The sequence below is a fragment of the Crinia signifera genome, chromosome 9 (genome assembly GCF_055691185.1).
Source record: "Crinia signifera chromosome 9, ASM5569118v1, whole genome shotgun sequence".
In the NCBI taxonomy this organism is placed as follows: Eukaryota; Metazoa; Chordata; class Amphibia; order Anura; family Myobatrachidae; genus Crinia; species Crinia signifera.
In genome coordinates, this window is record NC_139225.1 from 98,921,936 (window position 1) to 98,942,879 (window position 20,944).

Here is a 20,944-nt window from a genome sequence, read left to right on the forward strand (position 1 = left end):
GCTTAACCACTTCAATACCAAACTAATGACACCTATGTATATTCATAGTGCTGGGGTATCCAATTACCCATAGTAATTTATGCAGTGGACTATCCCATTGTCCCTGAAAAGGCTGGTACGGGGCACACCTTATCATGGATTTTGTTTCACGTGCCACAGGCAGGCTTTCCGGGGACAATAACACACAGGTTTTTGTGAGGGAATGGATTTAATTTCAGGTGACCTAATCAGTGAAAATAAGTGAAATAATAATTAAGTTGCAAAACCATCTACAGTTTTTTTGCATCCATTGAGGGTACTTATATGTTAGTTGGGCGCCCACTATAGTTATTACGCTCATACCCCCACTATCCATGTCAGCATGGAGGTGATTTAATATGGTGTGGCGAGCGCAGCGAGCCCGAAGCATGGCTAGCCCCGTGAGGGGATGCGTAAAACTAAGCAAATAGCTTAGTGGGCGCCCAACTAACATATAAGTACCAAACAAAACTCCCCTTTCATACAGTGTTCCTATAACGGACTTCACATGTATACAAATCCCGCAGGTATTCACACCCGACGTGCACTTTGCACAAAGTCTATAGATTTTCCAATCACTGATCCTTGCATCACGGCTCCCCTTTTCTGTACAAAGGTACAACATACATGTCTACTTAAATTCATCGTTTGAATGATAACTGCCAAATATTGAATGGCTGGCATGATTTGGGAAGGGAAAGAAGAACTGTCACCACGTGATAATTCTATATTTTCAGGTGAGTCTGCCACAGTCAAGTGCACAATATAAATTTACCACCGCTTGTTATTGTCCAAGTGAATAAGGAGAGCCCAGGTCAAATGAGTTCACTCATTATGCTGTAAAAATTATATTATATATATATATATATATACACACACAGGTTGAGTATCCCGTATCCGAGTATCCGTTATCCGAATTATTCCGAAAACCATACATTCCAGAAAGTGAAAAAAAAATATTTTTTTTTGCTAAAAACTCACTGGGGACATTTGTAACAGCATCACTGGGGACATGATATGTAACTGGCACTATATATGTGCAAGGAAATGATTGCTTGGCATTCAAATTCAGTGCTGAGATACTACACAAATTTTGTTTCATGTTTTGAAACCTTGTTTTTTGAACAAATAAAATATATTTGTGTGTATTTTATGTGGTAATAAAATATATGTGTGTGTATTTTATGTGTTTATACAGCAAACATGCAAGATACTTCAAAATACATAATTGAAATATAAAAATATTCCGAAATACGGAATAATCCGTTATCCAAAATTCTCCTGGTCCCGAGCATTTTGGATACGGGAATATATATATATATATATATATATATATATATACACACATACATATATATATATATATACACATATATATATATATATATATATATATATATATATATACACACATATATATATATATATATATATATATATATATATATATATATATATATATATATATATATATATATATATATATATATATATATATATATATACACACACACACTTTTTTTTTTATTTTAAACCCCGTCCCCCATTGAATCCAAAGTGATTCTCTGTAGTTAGGCAGTTAAGCAAAAGGCAAGGTGGATCAGAGTACAGGTATATATCAGTTACAGCTTGCAGCATGCTTAGGAGGTGATGACAGTGATGGAGAGAGCACTGAATAAAAGTTACAATTACATCCAGAAAACTATAAACAACCCAAATTCTTTTATAAATCATGTAGACCCTATAAACCATATTCAGGATATATTTGTTGCAGAAGGCTTTTGTCAGTTGATTTAGAAGTACTAAACACTACACCAGCAAATGCAAAGGAATACTTATGTAAAAGCAACACCTATGCTCATCAGGATTAAATACAATATCTAGTGATTACAGATTAAGGAAGAAAATATTATAAACACAAAAAAATAGATAGCTAAAATTTCCGAAGTGTTCTAAACATATTTATTTAATTATTAACAGCTTCTTATATAGCGCAGCATATTCCATTGGGCTTTACAAAGGAGACAGTGATACAACAAACAGGGTATTTACAGACAGTCAAAATGTAGGAGGGCTTTGCTCGCAACTTGATAAAGCCCATTATCTCTACTGTATGTACCCAATTAGAGGGTTATATAATTGGTTTAATTAGAGTTGTGCTGTATATTTTTTATTACTTTCTATGGACTATTCATGTCAATGAGGTTGTGTTACACATATAGGCCCTTATTCAGATCTGATGGCAGTACAAATTTGTTCTCAAAAAGGGCAAAACCATGTGCACTGCAGGTGGAGCAGAGGAGTTAAATTTGGGTGGGGTGTGTTGCAACTGAAATCTAAATTGCAGTGTAAAAATAATGCAGCCAGTATTTACCCTGCACAGAAACAAAATAACTCACACAAATCTAAAGCTGGGTACACATATGTACAATTTCCTTTTTCTTGCGACCGTTCGATCGACCGAATACACGTTCGGCCGTCCAAAACATACGACCGTTCTGCGCGTACACATATGTACAATTTTACTTGCGACGTCCGATGTACTCCCGTCCAAACAATCGCAAGAAGAAGTATATGAGAGACCCTGTAACCCTTTGCCTGCTGTTTTAACTAATGTGTCTTTAATGCCTCACTGCCCAACACTTTAGACGCATCACTTTAAGACATTAATCAATGTTGAAGTTTTAATAGAGTGGGCTGGAAGCTCTTTTCAGGGCACCATAAAACACTATTAAAACTTCAACATTGATTAATGTCTTAAAGTGATGCGTCTAAAGTGTTGAGCAGTGAGGCATTAAAAACACATTAGTTAAAACAGCAGGCAAAGAGTTACAGGGTCTCTCATAATGCAGCATACCACCGTGCTTTGTTAAACTGTCAAGCATATCGATCGAAGGTGCGTACACACTTCACTTTTGTTCCGATATGGAGCCGTCCTGTCGGATGAAATATTAAGCAGCAAAGAACCTTCGACCGACCGACCGTGGACGGCCAAGAGCGTTTTTGGCCGTTTATCGGTCGCACAGCAGCAATTGGGACAGCGTACACACCTATACAATCGAACGGCCGTTTGCCCCCAGATTGGAAGAACGGCCCGACGATTGTATATATGTGTACCCAGCTTAACTCTCTCTCTATACATTAACATAATTTGTGAGCGATCAGATCTGAATAAGGGCCATAGAATGAATGGAACCTCCCACATCAATAAATACATTTATACTCTACAGTCTCTTACAATCACCCACATTGCAGATAGCATGAAAAACCAATAGTGATTGGCTGGGTGGTTAAAGGGAACCATGGGCGGTTTTGTTCACTCTTATGATATGGGCCTCTGAGAAAAGCAGGAAGCATTTACTTCTATATGGCTTTTCTATTACTAGTCCATTAAAAGAAAAGGTACTTGTGTATTATCACGGCGCCCATTGCATCGTATACCATAAGGCATACGATGGTATGCGATGTGATATCGCGCAATGTTGTACAATGTCATACAATTTTAAAATTGTATGGCATTGTATATGGCATACAATGCCATACAATGCGATGGGATGTGATTAAAAATTGTATAAGCACCCTTATGGGTGCTTACAATGTTAAATGCACCCTAATGGGTGCTTACAATGTTAAATGCACCCCCACGCCACCCCCCACTTTAAACGTGAACCCGAAGCGCGGCGAGCCCGCGAGGGGCGGCGTTACGCGTCCTACGACCTTTTCATACCCCCACTATCCACGTCGGCGTGGAGTTGATTTTATAAAGTGTGGCGAGCGCAGCGATCCACCGAGCCGGAAGCGTGGCGAGCTCAGCGAGCCCCGCGAGGGGACGCGCATAACTTCACAGGTATACGCGTCCGCTCGCCACGCTTCGGGCTCGGTGGTTCGCCACACTTTATATTATCAACTCCACGCCGACGTGGATAGTGGGGGTATGAAAAGGTCGTACCACTGCGCTCGCCACGCTTCAGGTTCACGTTTATAGTGGGGGTGGCTTGGGGTTGCATTTAACATTGTAAGCACCCATTAGGGTGCTTACACAATTTTTAATCGAATAGGGGACTAAAATCGCATCGCATGTATGGCATGCAATGCGATAAAAACATTGCGCGATCAATATCGGGGGCGACGTGATAATACACAAGTACCAAAGAAAATTATTGTTCTAAAGGGGCATACACATGGGGTGATTTCAGACCCTTTTTTGAGCGATCTGACTAGATCACTTAGAAAAGGAGCATGGAATGTTGTGTGTGTGTGTGTGTGTGTGTGTGTGTACCCTGCAGCGATGTCTATTGAAATAGAAAACGTTCTGTGCTACTTGCATCTGGATGTTTCTGCAGTTCGCTGAAGCGTGGGACATATATAAATAGCAGCGAATGCAATACATGAGTGCACCTCTTTTTAGTAAGGTACATGTGCAATAAAAGGTAAATACTTTATATAAATGTAACTGTATATACTGGCAAATCTATTTGAACAAATGTACCAGACTCAAGTTATTTTGAGTACATGGGCCCTAGCACTACTTCTATTGGACGGCAGGTTTAAATTTGTCGTTTTTTATTTTTATTTTTCTGTTTTTAAAGTCACGCAACGTCACATTGCCAAATTACCATGGAAGAAATTCTTTGTCCAATTACATACATATTCACCATTGTGTTTGTAATATGCTATGCAATAGGATTACATTCCAGAGTGTGTATTTCTAGACGGCAATCTCAGCGGGATAGGATAGTCACATAGACAGGTAAAAAGATGCGTTTTACTAACACGAGTCTAGGTCCTACAGGCATGCACTACAAGGATATAAAATAAAGGGGTAGAACTTGCCAACTGCTCGACCTCCGTCTCTGAATGATAGCCATTGGGTTCGTCCTGAACCTCCTGTGTGTGCATGAGGCAGTGATGGATAGAACAGAGGCAACAAGAGAGAAATAATCATGCAGACAACAACAGGAAATGGGACAGGTCATACAGACGTTAAAGACAAGAGAGCATAATACTTGTGGAAGAGAAAACATGTTGGTTTTTTTTCGTTAAGCAATGCATGCAAAGCAGAAGAAAAGCACCAAACAGGTTATGATTACCTTGGCTATATAATAAAACCTTTCCAAGTGCTTTGTCCCATCCACCACAAGAAGTAGACCACTACTCCTTAAAAACACAGCTAAGGATTTCTAGCTGAACTCATTTGCACCCTGTAATAATCATCATCCTACAACTTCCATAATTCTAACCGGGTCAGCTGCAGGCAAAGCATCATGGGATATACAGGTTCCAGACAATCAAAGAGCAGTTCATTGTGGACAGCTGGAGATCAGGGAAATCCAGTACATATGTATATATGGACAATACCGCTTCTTTATAGTGCTAGCTTAAAGCCATAAGACAAACAGTATTGATTTAAAAAAAACAAAAAAAACAGTTTCATTAAAATAGCCAAAATATTTAAGACAATATACAAATGCATGCATTTAGAAATAAGAATTTGCTATTCCAGTGGTTCTCAAACTTCAGTTCACATTTTCCAGGTCACCCGACAGGTGTATTCATTACTCACTGACACATTTTAAAAGATCCACAAGTGGAGTTAATTATTTCACTTGATTCTGTGATGAGACCTTCAAAACGTGTACTGTGTGGGGTCCTGAGGACAGAGTTTGAGAACCTGCGTGCTATTCGGTTCAATAAAATACATAATAATTAAATGTCCTGCAGAATACCTAAACAACAAGCACTAACAGGAAGCATGTACAAGCAATCAAGCTGGGCAAACACATAAAGGCATGCAGCAAAGAGGGCCACACACAATAGGTAACCATGCTCACAAAGTGTGTGACCTAGTATCATGTTCATCTTATTGCCAAATCAGATACTGGGTGCTTAGGTAGTGCAATGCTTTTATTCTAATAATTTACTCATAGAACATATTTACCTGGAAGAAATCCCATCATTATCAATGATGCAAGGTGCAAAATATGTTCAAAATCATTACATGGATATAATATTATAATTTACCGTTATTACATAATTAAACAAGAAATACATTATCTTTAAGGGAAATTTTACTGTTTTTTTCCCCCACACCTTACCTCACACAAATTCCGCACTAAAGTGATGGGACATATTCAATTGTTTGTGCCAGTGAGCCTCAATTACTTATTGCACATGGCGAGACCAAACGCACTGGGTTTAGACCCGTAAAACATATGAAGTGATAGGCTTCAGGTGTAAGAAGAAATAATGGGCACCCGTTGGCACAAATAATTTAATTGTGTTTATCGCTTTAGATGGGATCTGTGGGTCATGTGAAACAAATCAGATTGGTTGCTACATTGGGGTTTATTCTAGTTCATTCTTTCTGACAAAATCCTTCTTAGATGGACAAAACCATGTGCACTGCGGGTGGGGCAGATGTAACTTGTGCAGAGAGAATTAGATTTGGGTGAGTTTTTTTGTTTCTGTGCAGGGAAAATACTGACTGCATGATTTTACACTGCAATATAGATCTCACTTTGAAGAAAAACCCCACCCAAATCTAATTCTCTCTGCACAAGTTACATCTGCCCCACCCGCAGTGCACATGGTTTTGTCCATCTAAGAAGGATTTTGTCCATCTAAGAAGGATTTTGTCAGAAAGAATGAACTAGAATAACCCCCATTATTACAATTAAAATCTATTATCAGACGCTGCATGGAGATTAACCGCCTCAACCGTTATATAAAAACACAAACCTGCCATCAACTTAAAAAAAAAAAAAATAGTACTAAAAACAGTCTAAACAGGAATTTCTCAAATTAACTTTTGTTCTGCACTGCTTCCCTCTGTCATAAATACAAGAGCACCTACACTCAGGGACTGAAGCGATTTTGCTGGTCTACTAATACCCCTTTCACACCAGAAAAAGCGGGGACTCAACCGGGAATATGGTCCAGGTATTATGCCGGGCCATTCCCAGGTTGGCCCCTTTTACTCCAGAAAAGTCCCTGCATTTTCTGGTGTGGAAAGGAGGCGGCGGGCAGGTGGCGGGATGGCGACAGAATGGTGGCAGAGGTGGAGAGTACTCACCCTGGGTTGCTGGTCCAGGCTTGGGATAAACACAGGCGGCGGGTGCGGATGACAGGTCAGACGGCGGGCGCAAATGACGCAGCTCACCAGCTGCAGTGAGGGCGATGTAGAGCTGCGTTAACTATATACGCGTCCTGTCATCTGAGCCCGCCGCCTGTGTGGATCCCCCTCTGACAGCACACACCAAGGACCGGCAACCCGAGTGAGTACCCCTTTCACATCGGCCAGCACCCCGGGTTGAACTCGGGAACAACCCTGCTCCATAGCAGGGTTGAAATCCCAGGAAATTAGGATGGTGGGAAAGGGGTATAATATTCTATAATATTCTACTTTTTCCAAGAAAATCATTTTGAATACAGAGCCCCAAAGTCTACCAGAGAGGAAAACAAAATGCAACCATAGGCAAACAAAAGGTGATTGGCATAAGCGAGGCCAAGATTCACACAAACTGCTGATTAAGATTCATGAAAACTAATCAACTCAATAGCATTGCCTTAATTATTTCTCTGCATTCTCAGCGGTCTTCTGTGTGTGCAGGCAATGAGAATTAGCATATCATGCTAATGGGACAAAAAGAGGTGTCCGCTCATCACAGCAATATGTTCATTATTCAGTATTGCATTTAACCCCTTCCCGACATTTGACGTATATATATACGTCATGGCCGGGATGTACTTCCCGACACATGACGTATATATACGTCATGACTTTAAACTGTCACCGCGTCTAGGGACGCGGTGACAGAGGGACGATGTCTGCTGTCCCTGACAGCAGACATGTCCCAGCATGCCCAGGGGGGGCGGCGACGCCTCCCCCCCGTCGGCGATCGCTGCGATTGGCTGTTCAATGTGAACAACCAATCGCAGCGTTTTCCTGTGTTACCGGCGAATCAGACGCGAATCAGACGCTCGGTAACACAGGGATCAATCACCGCCGGGTGTGAGGGGGTCACCGGTGATGACCACACCTCACCCCACCTGCCCCCAAGGCTGTGATTGGTCCGTCGGACCGACGGACCAATCACAGCCATGGCGCGTGATTTAAACTAACGGTGACTGCGCTGCAGACGCCATTCCGGTCTGGAATTGCGTGCAGAGCGGTCACCGGCCACTCTGTCGTGCTATACATACCTGAACCTTGCCTGATACTTACCTGATCACTGCTGGTAGCGTGCTGCCAGCAGCTGGAGGCTTCCTGGATCTTGTGACTTCCTGTGTCCTGCTGCTGCAGTGTCATAGAGTCACAGATTATGAGAGATAGTGACAGATAGTGACAGAGAGTGATAGAGAGTGCTATATTTTGTGTCTGCTGCACCCCTTTTGTGCTGATCAGTATATCTGTGCTGATCAGCAACTTTTTGGGTTTTTTTTTTTTTTATATATATACCTGTCAGTTGCACCAAAGGTTGTGCTGCCTGTGCAACGGACTGCTGCCCCCCCCTTTTGTGCTGATCAGTATAAATTAACTGATCAGCAACTTTTTGGGGGTGCAGGTTTTTTTTTTTATATATACCCTGGGGTCTTGCTAATGCCACATAGCACCCACCATTCATTCCACCAGAATCTGAGCTGCAAAATCCAAAAATCACTCCTTCCCTTCTGAGTCCTGCCATGCACCCAAATGGTATTTTTTGGTCACATATGAGGCATTGCCATACTCGGGAGAAATTGGGGCACAGATTTTGGGGTGCTTTTTCTCCTTCATACCTTATGAAAATGAAAAATTTTGAGCCAGAACTGCATTTTTGTGTAAAAAATGTAATTTTTCATTTGCACAGCCCAGTTGTATCAAAATTGGTGAAACCCCTGGGGGTTTGAAATGTACACTATACCCCTAGTTGAATTCCCTGAGGGGTGTAGTTTGCAAAATGGGGTCACTTGTGGGGGGGTTCCACTGTATTGGTGCTTCGGGGGTCTTGCTAATGCGACATAGCACCCACCAACATTCCACCAGAATCTGTGCTGCAAAATCCAAATATCACTCCTTCCCCTTGAGTCCTGCCATTTTTTGGTCACACATGAGGCATTGCCGTACTCGGGAGAAATTGGGGCACAGATTTTGGGGTGCTTTGTCTCCTTCATTCCTTGTGAAAATGAAAAATTTTGAGCCAGAACTGCATTTTTGTGTAAAAAATCTAATTTTTCATTTTCACTGCCCAGTTGTACCACAATTGGTGAAACCCCTGGGGGTTTGAAATGTACACTATACCCCTAGTTGAATTCCCTGAGGGGTGTAGTTTGCAAAATGGGGTCACTTGTGGGGGGTTCCACTGTATTGGTGCTTCGGGGGTCTTGCTAATGCGACATAGCACCCACCAACATTCCACCAGAATCTGTGCTGCAAAATCCAAAAATCACTCCTTCCCTTCTGAGTCCTGCCATGCACCCAAATGGTATTTTTTGGTCACATGTGAGGCATTGCCGTACTCGGGAGAAATTGGGGCACAGATTTTGGGGTGCTTTGTCTCCTTCATTCCTTGTGGAAATGAAAAATTTTGAGCCAGAACTGCATTTTTGTGTAAAAAATGTAATTTTTCATTTGCACAGCCCAGTTGTATCAAAATTGGTGAAACCCCTGGGGGTTTGAAATGTACACTATACCCCTAGTTGAATTCCCTGAGGGGTGTAGTTTGCAAAATGGGGTCACTTGTGGGGGGGTTCCACTGTATTGGTGCTTCGGGGGTCTTGCTAATGCGACATAGCACCCACCAACATTCCACCAGAATCTGTGCTGCAAAATCCAAATATCACTCCTTCCCCTTGAGTCCTGCCATTTTTTGGTCACACATGAGGCATTGCCGTACTCGGGAGAAATTGGGGCACAGATTTTGGGGTGCTTTGTCTCCTTCATTCCTTGTGAAAATGAAAAATTTTGAGCCAGAACTGCATTTTTGTGTAAAAAATCTAATTTTTCATTTTCACTGCCCAGTTGTACCACAATTGGTGAAACCCCTGGGGGTTTGAAATGTACACTATACCCCTAGTTGAATTCCCTGAGGGGTGTAGTTTGCAAAATGGGGTCACTTGTGGGGGGTTCCACTGTATTGGTGCTTCGGGGGTCTTGCTAATGCGACATAGCACCCACCAACATTCCACCAGAATCTGTGCTGCAAAATCCAAAAATCACTCCTTCCCTTCTGAGTCCTGCCATGCACCCAAATGGTATTTTTTGGTCACATGTGAGGCATTGCCGTACTCGGGAGAAATTGGGGCACAGATTTTGGGGTGCTTTGTCTCCTTCATTCCTTGTGGAAATGAAAAATTTTGAGCCAGAACTGCATTTTTGTGTAAAAAATGTAATTTTTCATTTGCACAGCCCAGTTGTATCAAAATTGGTGAAACCCCTGGGGGTTTGAAATGTACACTATACCCCTAGATGAATTCCCTGAGGGGTGTAGTTTGCAAAATGGGGTCACTTGTGGGGGGGTTCCTAACTTTTAGCATCTTATGGTGCCTAGAAACCTACATGGTGCCTAAAAAATAATCTCATAAAAAGGAGGCTCCAAAATCAAGTAGGTGCTCCTTCTATTATGAAGCCTGTGGTTTGGTCAACGTGCACACTAGGGCCACATATAGGATATTTATGAAAACAAAAGAATTGGGGGAATCAATTTTTAGTCACATTTCTCTAGTAAAATCTACTGTGTTCCTTAGAAAAATGTATTAAAATTGAAAATCTGCAAAAAAAATGAAATTTTGAAATTTCACCTACACTTTGTTTTAATTCCTGTGAAACACCTAAAGGGTTAACAAACTTCCAAAATGCTGTTTTGAATACTGTGAGGGGTGCAGTTTTTGAAATGGCATCATTTATGGGGGTGTCTCACATACAAGTCCCTCAAAGTCACATCAGAACTGAACTGGTCCCTAAAAAAATCAGTGTTTGAAATTTTCTTGAAAATTTGAGAATTTGCTATTCATATTTTAAGCCTCCTAGTGTCCAAAAAAATTAAAAGGAAGTTGAAATAATGATGGAAACATAAAGTAGACATATGGTCTATGTTAGTTATTAACTATTTTGAGTGGTATGATTATTTGTCTCACAAGCAGAAAATTTAAAATTTTGAAAATTGCTAAATTTTCCATTTTTTTACGACATTTTGGTATTTTTCACAAAAAAACACAGACTGTATCGACCCAAATTTACCACTAACTTGAAGTACAATGTGTCACGAGAAAACAATCTCAAAATCACTGGGATAAGTAAAAGCAAAAAAAAGTTATCCCCACTTAAGTGATACCTGTCAGATTTCAAAAAAAGGGCTCTGTCAGAAAGGCAAAAACAGGCTGCGGCGGGAAGGGGTTAATCAATATTAAACAATTACACGAAGAAACAGAATATTCATAATAAAGTTTTAAATCCAATGGTGAGGACACTATTATAATTTAATAAACACCATTCAGTCAATGTTATAGTTGCATTTCTATCCTGGTGGAGGCTGTAGTGCAAATGCTGCCTTCTAAGCCTTTTTTTCAGCAAAAAACATTTTAGAGAACTTCTATAAACTCGAATGTATGATATATTTTAAATACTTGCATATAAAGACTTGTGTCGCATTGTGCATGCATTCTTCTTTATATAACTGTTTTCTGTGTAGGAGATATCAAGGAAGGAAAGTACTACTTATGACCTAACAGTACAGACAAGGTAAAGCTGACAGACTAGTATAGCGTACAAAAAGGAAAACACTGAAGAGGAAGTTCAAGTGAGCAGCAGCCAGCTCAGTGCAGAAGTGCAGATTAGTTGACGCCAGTGTTGTCAGCCACAAAAGATGGATACTAAACCAGCATCAACACAGTTTAAAATGTATTTATAGCCATCCAATGATGTTGAGCAGACCAAGTAACAGGTACAGAAAGTTGTAACTCTTACACACCACAAACAAAGCACTGAACCTTGTGAATACAAACATGCAGATATTTTCCTGTATACGCCATTCTATACAGATCTCCCTCATCCATATGCTTGTTCTAATAGCTGTCCTGATTACCAGCCTGCTGGATCTCTACTTACACACAATTCTGCACAGCCTGCTCTAAACGTAGCCTATGTGAGAATGCCCTACTGCGGAGCTTAAAGTAACAGGATCCAAATGCAAAACAAGCGAAAGTGACTGGTAAATGAAGAATCAAAAAAGTTACTTAGATTTCAGGGACACTCATGAAATACAAAGCAATGTTAGTTTATAACAACTCACTTTAAACATTCACTTTAAATAGGCTTTGCAGTGAAGCAACAAGCGTTCAAGTACAGTTACATGATATTTAGTATCATTTACAAAACATCTGCTGGAGCCTACACACAGCGATATGTGTGGATGAGCGTTCTGAACGATGATAGATAGCTCAGCACACAGCGCTGCACAGTGATGTGTGCCGAGCGAAGTCAGGGCCAGTGTTCTCCAGCGAGAACACTGGCCCCGGCCGACTAATAACCAGCGTGCAGGTTGTTGAGCACCAGAATATAGCCACGCGCGGGGCCGTGCATCTGTTTCGCTACGGCCCCTGCACACACATCGATGTAGTTACATTAGGTAAAATCGCTCAGAAAATGCCTGCATATCGCTACATGTGTAGGCCCAATAAGTTTAACTAAATAAGCCTGGTCTCATGACAATCTGCTGGATTTGTATATATTTCCAAGTCATTAGCTTTAAAACCTGCCGAGAACACTTTAAATGTTCAAATGAAAAGGAACGGCTTTGTCTCCATAACCACCAGAGAGCGACTGTATGCACTTCATTTGTTCACAATCTACAAACCTGTTACAGATCTTCCCTGTCAGGGAGAATTGTCACTAATGAGTCCACAGTTTCAATTCAGCCACAGTCTCAGTATTTCCTAAACTATATTTATGGCTGCCCTGAATCCAAAAGGAATTTAACAAATGTCCTGTAGGTGCAGTCAGCAGGCTTAGAGGACTTTTTATACAACTGTGCAGTGTGGAAACAACTGCATTGCAAAGCTCCCTCTAGTGGTAATTATGTAGAGAAAAGATCCTTTAATTTGTAACGCTATCTGCATTTTTAAGTTAAATAACTTACAGCCTCTACAAATAGAGATAATATGATCATATAAATACAAAGAACAGTTCCTATTATATTAACATACTAGGGTATATTCAATGCTCTTTAGTGAGCTGTGACGATGAGCAGTGCTGACTGCTCACCGTCACAGCTCGCGGGTCAGTACTCAACTGACCCCCTGCACCCGCCGTTTCCATCTCGCTGGGATTTTACATCAAGGTGCAAACGGCGTGTCGCCTCCAAAGCGGAGAGGCTCCTGGCTAAATGCAGCAGGCTCTCTGCATTAGCCGCGAACATCGCTGTTTGAGGGGTTGGTCACAGTCCTCTGACAGAGAGAATTCCCCCGGAACACTGAATAGGGCGAGTGACCAGCGTGGGGATTAAACAGCGAGGATGGCTTGTTTTCGGCGATCCACCCAGAAAACAATCCATCCTCGCCATAAAAAAACCCTCTCCGGCCGCATTGAATACACCCCACTGTAGGTGCAAAGCCTAAAATCTAATTTTCTACCTGCCATACTTGAGCATAATTAAATATTGATACTTATGACTGATAGGCACAATATACAATTAGCATAAACGCGACAGACATATCATGCTCCACACTAGTGCCATGATAATCCACATTTTAGAACCTCTACAGACAAGCGCAAAACGCATACTTCACAATCTGTCCAACAATTCCATAGAGAAACGTTAATTTTTGCAGCTTGTGTACAGATTAAAAGGAGTGCAAAACCTTTCATTCTACAAAACAGCCAAAAAAAGCACAACCATTGGGGGGAATTTAATTAGAAGCAAAAGGAATGAAGCTCCTGGGACGAGTGCCAGGAACTATTCAATTGCGTATAGTGTTCATTCTAGCACCCGCCGTCTTTAAAAAGCCCATGCAGTTCCTCTTCCCTGCCTAGGGGTGTCACTGTCTGCTGTAGAGCTTCTAGCACAGTGTGATCTGTATATCAACAATGATATGTAAACCAGAACTGTGCTAGAAACACCACAGCAGACAGCGACATCCCAGGCAGGGAACAGGAACTGCATGTGTATTCAAAGATGGGGGGTGCTAGAATGATCACTAGCTTATGCAGGGAACTCACAAGTAGCGTATTTGTTGGCGCATCTTCCTGAGGTGTGACGTATATATGAGCTATCCATTGCCTTAGGGCCAGATAACAGCATGGCGCCCACCACTTAAATCGGAAAATGCAGTTTACTGTGACTAAGCCACAGGCATTAGTTGTGGTAAACTGCATCTTCCAACCAAAAAATAAACTTGACGGCCTGATGCAGTCAATTAAATAGCTCCAGATACTCATTTGGGAGCTACACCCAATTGCATCGCTTCTAACTGAATTCCTCCATAGTAAGCAAAATACAGGCTGGAAAATCCTGACATATTTTCACGTCACAAAAGAGAAGACACTGGAGAGTGAGGATCAAAATCTCTAAAATGGATATATCTGCAATTATTTAAACTTGTTCCAAGTCAAATATTTATTGAATTTAAAGGAGTAAACTTGCTGACTCACATCATCAGCCTTTCTGCTACAGACAGAGATTTTGATACTCTATATACCAGATAAGGATTTTCAACACACGGCACAGTGGACAAGTAAAGCAAGAGGCCGGATGTGCTGAACACTTATCTTACCCTTATGTTGGGCCTCTTGTAAACCTGTTAAAATGCACAATAATGTCAAAGATAAAAATATTTACTTCAAGGCTTTCATTAAATTACTAAAAGAAAAGAAGGTCTAACGGAATCCTTTTCTTTACCAGTCTAATAATTATTGCAACAATAATAACAGAACCAGTCTTGTAGATATCAGGAAGCTTGAACTGTGAGCTGCAATGGTGACAGGGATGGATGTGAATGAATTTCAGTATAGCCCTGTCTAATATGGCAGCACTGTATAAATATATGCGTCTTTATGCATCTTTCTTTCAGTCACTCCAAACAGCCACTCCTAGAACGGCATGTCCTGGAAGACTCTGCTAGTGCCGGGCATCTTTTTTACTTCGTAGTTGAATAGTGATGTGGCCAGGATGCATCAGAAGACTGCTAATTAATTTGATATGTGACATTTGTATATCTGAGTGCGACTGAGTCTCTCAATTTTTATACAAACCGTTACAATGTAGCAGCTGTAGCTTTTTCCCAATACAAGTTCCATTGTGCTGTGAAGACTCTCACATCGGGGTATTCAATCTAATTTCGGACAGTCAAAAATACTGTTCAATTCGAGAGTCGGTATTCAATCTTCCAACAGTCGGAAATGTTCCGACAGTTAGAACTGTTGTGGATTGTTGCAAACGGACGCAGATGGTTGAAAAATGGAGGGATGCAACAATCTAGTGGCCATTTTCGACAATGCAGATTTGACTTTTAACAGACGCATTTAATAGGTGTGTGCCGATATTTCCAACTGTCGGAAATATCGTCAGAAATTGAATAACCCCCATAATGTACAAGTTGAACATGTCAAATTAATCACCTCAAATCAAATCTTTCAGCCTATGTCAATTTTGTTTGTTGAACCTCACGTTGCCATATTGAGATCCCTTCCCAAGGACACTACTATACTATTATTTCCCCAACAGGATACAGTCTATTTTATAGAAGGACACATATGCCTTCATTACCTTAGATGTGAAATCTCTTTATACCAACATACTGTACATCAGGAGTACAGAATATGAACGATTTCAGCCAGATATTCCTGTGATGGGGACATCAACCGGCAACACAAAATATTTATTTTCATTTAGCCTGACACACCTACAATCTATGGGGATGGCCATGGGAACCTGGCTCACACCCAGTAACCTGTACAATGGCAGTTTTAGGAACCTACATGTATTGGAGGGGGACACAACACTTTGTTGTGTACCTGGTCTTCTACGACTTTTATATAGATGGTCTTTTATTATTTGGGACAGGGAGCTTTGCACAACATAAAGTTTTGTTGTTTTTTTAAATAATTTTGATTTAACCATCTGGACTCAAGCATGGATAATTATAAAATCTGGACAATAGCAGAGAATGGGAATTTCCAATGTAGCACATTGTGAATCACCAAGTAATTAATATTACACGCTAGCAGACATGACCATTTTTCAGGTCGACCTAACAATTGTTACGGACTTCTTTCCACCACATCAATCACTTACCCTGTAATCTCTGGAAACATTTTCTGTGCCCACAGAACCAGAAATCTGGCTGGATATTGTGGCTGCAATCAGCTGCTTGCACCATTCAACGTGTAAGCCAGTGGGGCTGCAAGAGAAGACATATTATATACACAGGTTATTCACTTCCAGCCCTGCAATATACTGTATATCCATTATTTTGTCCTTAGATCTGTGGTTCCCAAACCGTGTGCCTATGCTCCCTGGGGTGTATCAGGACACTTGCAGGGTTGCCTTGGGTTGGTGGACTAGGATCAATTCATATTATTTATGGTCAATGTACCAGGCAAAACCAATGCTAGTGGCTGCCAATCATAATATATGTAGACAAACAGAAGTAAATCCTGTCCTTCACCACATAAATGTGATGTTTAAATACAATTTACTTAATTTAATATTTTTTTTCTGAATTTCTCGATAAGAAACATCTGGCCAAGGGGTGCACTGAAAACATTTTGATGCTCCAGGGTGCCGCGATTCAAAAAAGTTTGGGAAACCCTGCCTTAGATTGTGGCTCTGGGTTACAACTTTTTGCTTGGCACTAACTTTCATACATATCCAACTAGCCCTATGACGTGCACTGTCAACTCAACGACTTGTCACTACAATGAAATAATTTGGGCCCATTCAAGCTATTTTCACATGAAAGGTGGGGATTGTATGGGTAAAATGTATGCAGCAATATCTCATCTGCGTCCTTATACAATCCTAAAGCTTTTCAGTCATTTTCCATTTAGTATTACTATTTTCATTAAGACATGTTTCATTTTTATCAGTAGACATCCCGGGCCCGTAGATCGCATATTTACAACAACAGCATCATAAATTCCATGACCTTTCAATTAATCCAAGCCTTTTATTTCTTCTATATGCTACATAATAACATTTTCCTTTTGTTGAGGTTCAAAATTCTCGCCAAAATTCCCTCAGTTAACAAGCCCAGATTTACTAGCTCATGGAAAACTATAGCAGCTCAGCAAACATTTCAAGTCAGATACTTCAGTTTTTATGTTGTGAGAGTGTGGTTCACCAGTGTAACATCTTTAGTTGCTTAAACAAACAGCAATCGAAGTACAAAAAGTTTCCTTGGGCAAAAGCAAACCATGAGGGATGTGGGAAAGAAATACTTCATGTTCCAATGTGCTCCGATCTCAGATAATGTTTTGAAAGAAAAAAGGAAAGAATTATAAAGTCAGAATTCAGAGAGATCCTATAGCCCGTTGAGATCATGGGAAATGCAGAGAAACAAAATGGTAAAAACAAACATTGACCACCCCAAATGAGGCACATAGAGAGTATGATAAAATAAAAGGAACCTAGAATCTGAAGGCAGATACGTACCACTTAGCCCATCTAAGCTGCCATTATATGGATATATGTATAGAAATTACATACTGTGTGTTTTAATTGCGAGATGTATCAAGCTTCAAAAAGTGATAAAAATGGAGAGTGATAACAGCCTGGCAATCAGCTCCTAACTGCCATGTTACAGGCTGGTTTTGAAAAATTACAGATAGGAGTTGATTGGCTGGTTGATTATCACTCTGCACTACATCACTTATTGAAGCTTGATAAATCTAGCAAGAGCGAGAGACAAAGTGTTCAGTCCGTGTCTGCATGTCAATAAGGCACTTTGCGCATGCCGGAGGGCATATGGCTGAAAAGGGGCATGGCAATATGAGGTGAGGCGTTTCTAAAGTTGCAAGAATACACAAATGCAAGTGCTTTGTTTCATAGAATATATACGCCTAATCTGGCGCATCTGGCATCAAACGCGTCTGTTTATAAAGTGTTTTTTTTTTCCATCAAATGCTCAAACTACAGATTCTGCATAATTGTACGAATAGTCCTGCAGAAGAACCTAACACTGCATGCATGGAGAGCGGTTATTGCTTCTGCTGTTCTGCGAGTTACCATTGGTGTAAAGTGGGAATCTCCATTGCTAATTTTAATAAACACGTTCATTATAAAACCTTATATTAAAAAGGAACAAAGACAGTGTCTAACATAAAAGATTAAAGCCTTTAGTTCAGGGGTGTGCAATAATGTTGATGAACTACACATCCCAGCATGCCTTGCACCAGTTTCTGCATGGCCAAATGGCAAAACTAAAACCAGGCTTGCTGGGATGTGTAGTTCATCAACAGCTGGAGGGCCACTTATTGCCCATCCCTGCTTTAGTAGTTACCACTCATTTCTGTGACCTGTATAAAAGCACAAAACTTCTTGGTGATTTGCAATATCCTTAGAATTTACAACAGAGTATACTGTATGTTTCCCCATATATGGTCAATTATAAATGATAGATAACTATTAGATGAGAAAATCTGAGGGAATTATCTGTGACTGCAAAATCAGGTGTAAAGCGTATGTGCCATGTCATAAAACCACAAACTGAAGAAGAAAGCAGACAGGAAACATTAAAAAGCTGCACATACTGTAATAAACAGAGATTATATAAGAAGGCATTGTGTGGCTCACCAATTAGAACTAGAAGTTCTGCTTGTCCTGCCAAGGGATTCAGTACTGAATCCCGGCGGTCGGGATCCCGGCGTTCAGAATCCCGACGCCGGAATCCCGACAGCCGAAATGCCGACAAGGGGGGGGACGTGGATCGCCCCCCCTTGCGGGCTCGCTGCGCTCGCCACGCAGCGGGCCCGGTGCCTCGCTACGCTCGGCAAACTAATTTATTCTCCCTCCAGGGGTGTCGTGGACACCCACGGAGGGAGAATATGTCGGTATTTCGGCGGTCGGGATTCCGGCATCGGGATTCTGAACGCCGGGATCCCGACCGCCGGGATATTAACTGCATCCCCTGCCAAGACATACTATCATCTATAAATATGTCCATGAATCTCCGAAACACTGCCATCTGCTGGCAGAGAATTAAACTACATCCCTGTCTCACACATGCACAAACACAGAAGGTAGCAGACTAGCTTTTTAAAGCTTTTGCTTTGAGCAGGCTCAAGGAGCCCACACACGCACCGTTGCCAGCGGTGCGATGCTGTACGATGGGGTGCGCGCTCCCGCGGCACCTCATCGTACAGTACAAAAAGTATGTGCTGCACATACTTTTTGTACTAGCTTTTTCTAGCATAGCATCACATCGCATGCACATCGTATGCACAAGGCATACGATGCGGTGCTATGTGTGCTAGTTAAGCCCACAACACACGCCGGGATCGGTGCGTGTGTGGACTCCATTACTGCTAGTTTATATCTACACTTGGGTGGTGGCAGGAAGTGAATGCACAAAGGATCGGATCCAATTTCAGACTATGGGGGTATTCAATCCCGGGTCATGACTGTCGATCCATCCCGACAGCCGTGACCCTGGCCCGTTTTCGTTCTGCTCTGCTGCATATCGCTAGGCAGGATTCAATGTCCCGCCTGCCGGTTGGCTAAAAGAGGGTGTGTCCTCATAAACGGCCGTGGATTGGCAAGATTCGGCCGTGATTGTGACAATTCAGGGCAAAACGGGCAAGACAGCATTGAATAGACGCCCGCCACTATTTCCCCCGTCGGAAATGACAGCATTGAATAGGCACAGCCACTATTTCCCCCGTCAGAAATAGCGGCAGGGATTGAATATCCCCCTAAATCTGCAAAGTGCAATCACCATGTGGATGATCAAGGTTTGGCTGATTAGCAGCACCTGTGGCTTACTTAAATCTGTGTCCAGGGCAGAGGGTAATGGCTCCTGATGGTGGAATAGCCGCCCAGGTGATAGGAAGGTGTAGGCGTGTGATTCCTTGTCACAGGTATTAGAGAACAGTTAGAAACCAGCAGACATAAGCCACGTGCACTGTTACAAATACAAAGCATCCCTTATCCAAAATGCTCGGGACCAGAAGAATTTTGGATAACGGATTATTCCGTATTTCGGAATATATTTATTTTCCAATGATGTGTCTTGCATTTATGTTGTATAACAACATCAAACACACACAAATATATTTTATTTGTGCATAAAACAAGGTTTCAAAACATGAAACAAAGGGCCTTATTTTAGTTCATTCTTTCTGACAAAATCCATGTGCACTGCAGGGGGGCAGATGTAAAATGTGCGGAAAGAATTAGATTTGGGTGAGTAATTTTGTTTCTGTGCAGGGAAAATACTGACTGCTTTATTTTTACACTGCAATATAGATCTCACTTTGAAGTAAAACCCCACCCAAATCTAATTCTCTCTGCACATGTTACATCTGCCCCACCTGCAGTGCACATGGTTTTGCCCATCTAAGAAGGATTTTGTCAGAAAGAATGAACCAAAATAAGGCCCAAAGTCAGGGTTGCCTACCCTCCTGGAATGGCCGGGAGGGTCCTGGAAATCGGGTCCCCCTTCCGGCCCCCCGGAAAGGGGGCAACCCTCCCACATAACCCGCCCATCTCCTGCGAATCGCCCCTCAACGGGGGTGTTTGCGGGTAAAACGGCGCGATCGCGTCATTTTAGCCCCGCAGTGCAATGCTTGAAATACTGGCATTGCACGGCGGGGGGCGGGCCAAAAATGATGCAATTACCATAGGCATGGATAAGGGATACTCAACCTGTTTTTTGGATTCAGAAAATACATCACAATCTCCTATGAGTCCCGAATACACAAAGTTCCCAGAAGTTTCTGTCCCACTGGGGCAGG

The 20,944-nt window shown here is 41.6% G+C and overlaps 1 protein-coding gene across 5 annotated transcripts in view; it reads right to left on the reverse strand.

Moving 5' to 3' along the window:
- Positions 1-20,944, reverse strand: part of MTMR1 (myotubularin related protein 1) — a 105,555-nt gene that overhangs the window by 82,924 nt on the left and 1,687 nt on the right. The window contains exons 2-4 of one of the 5 annotated variants that reach the window (XM_083159439.1): positions 16,287-16,392; positions 14,767-14,790; positions 4,852-4,905 (exon numbers count right to left, since the gene is read on the reverse strand). The exons of 1 other annotated variant lie outside the window; for it this stretch is intronic. In XM_083159439.1, the coding sequence (XP_083015565.1) occupies positions 4,852-4,905; positions 14,767-14,790; positions 16,287-16,392 (184 nt within the window). The remainder of the gene's footprint in view (positions 1-4,851; positions 4,906-14,766; positions 14,791-16,286; positions 16,393-20,944) is intronic. 3 more of the 5 variants (XM_083159440.1, XM_083159441.1, XM_083159442.1) reach the window with 3 other exon arrangements.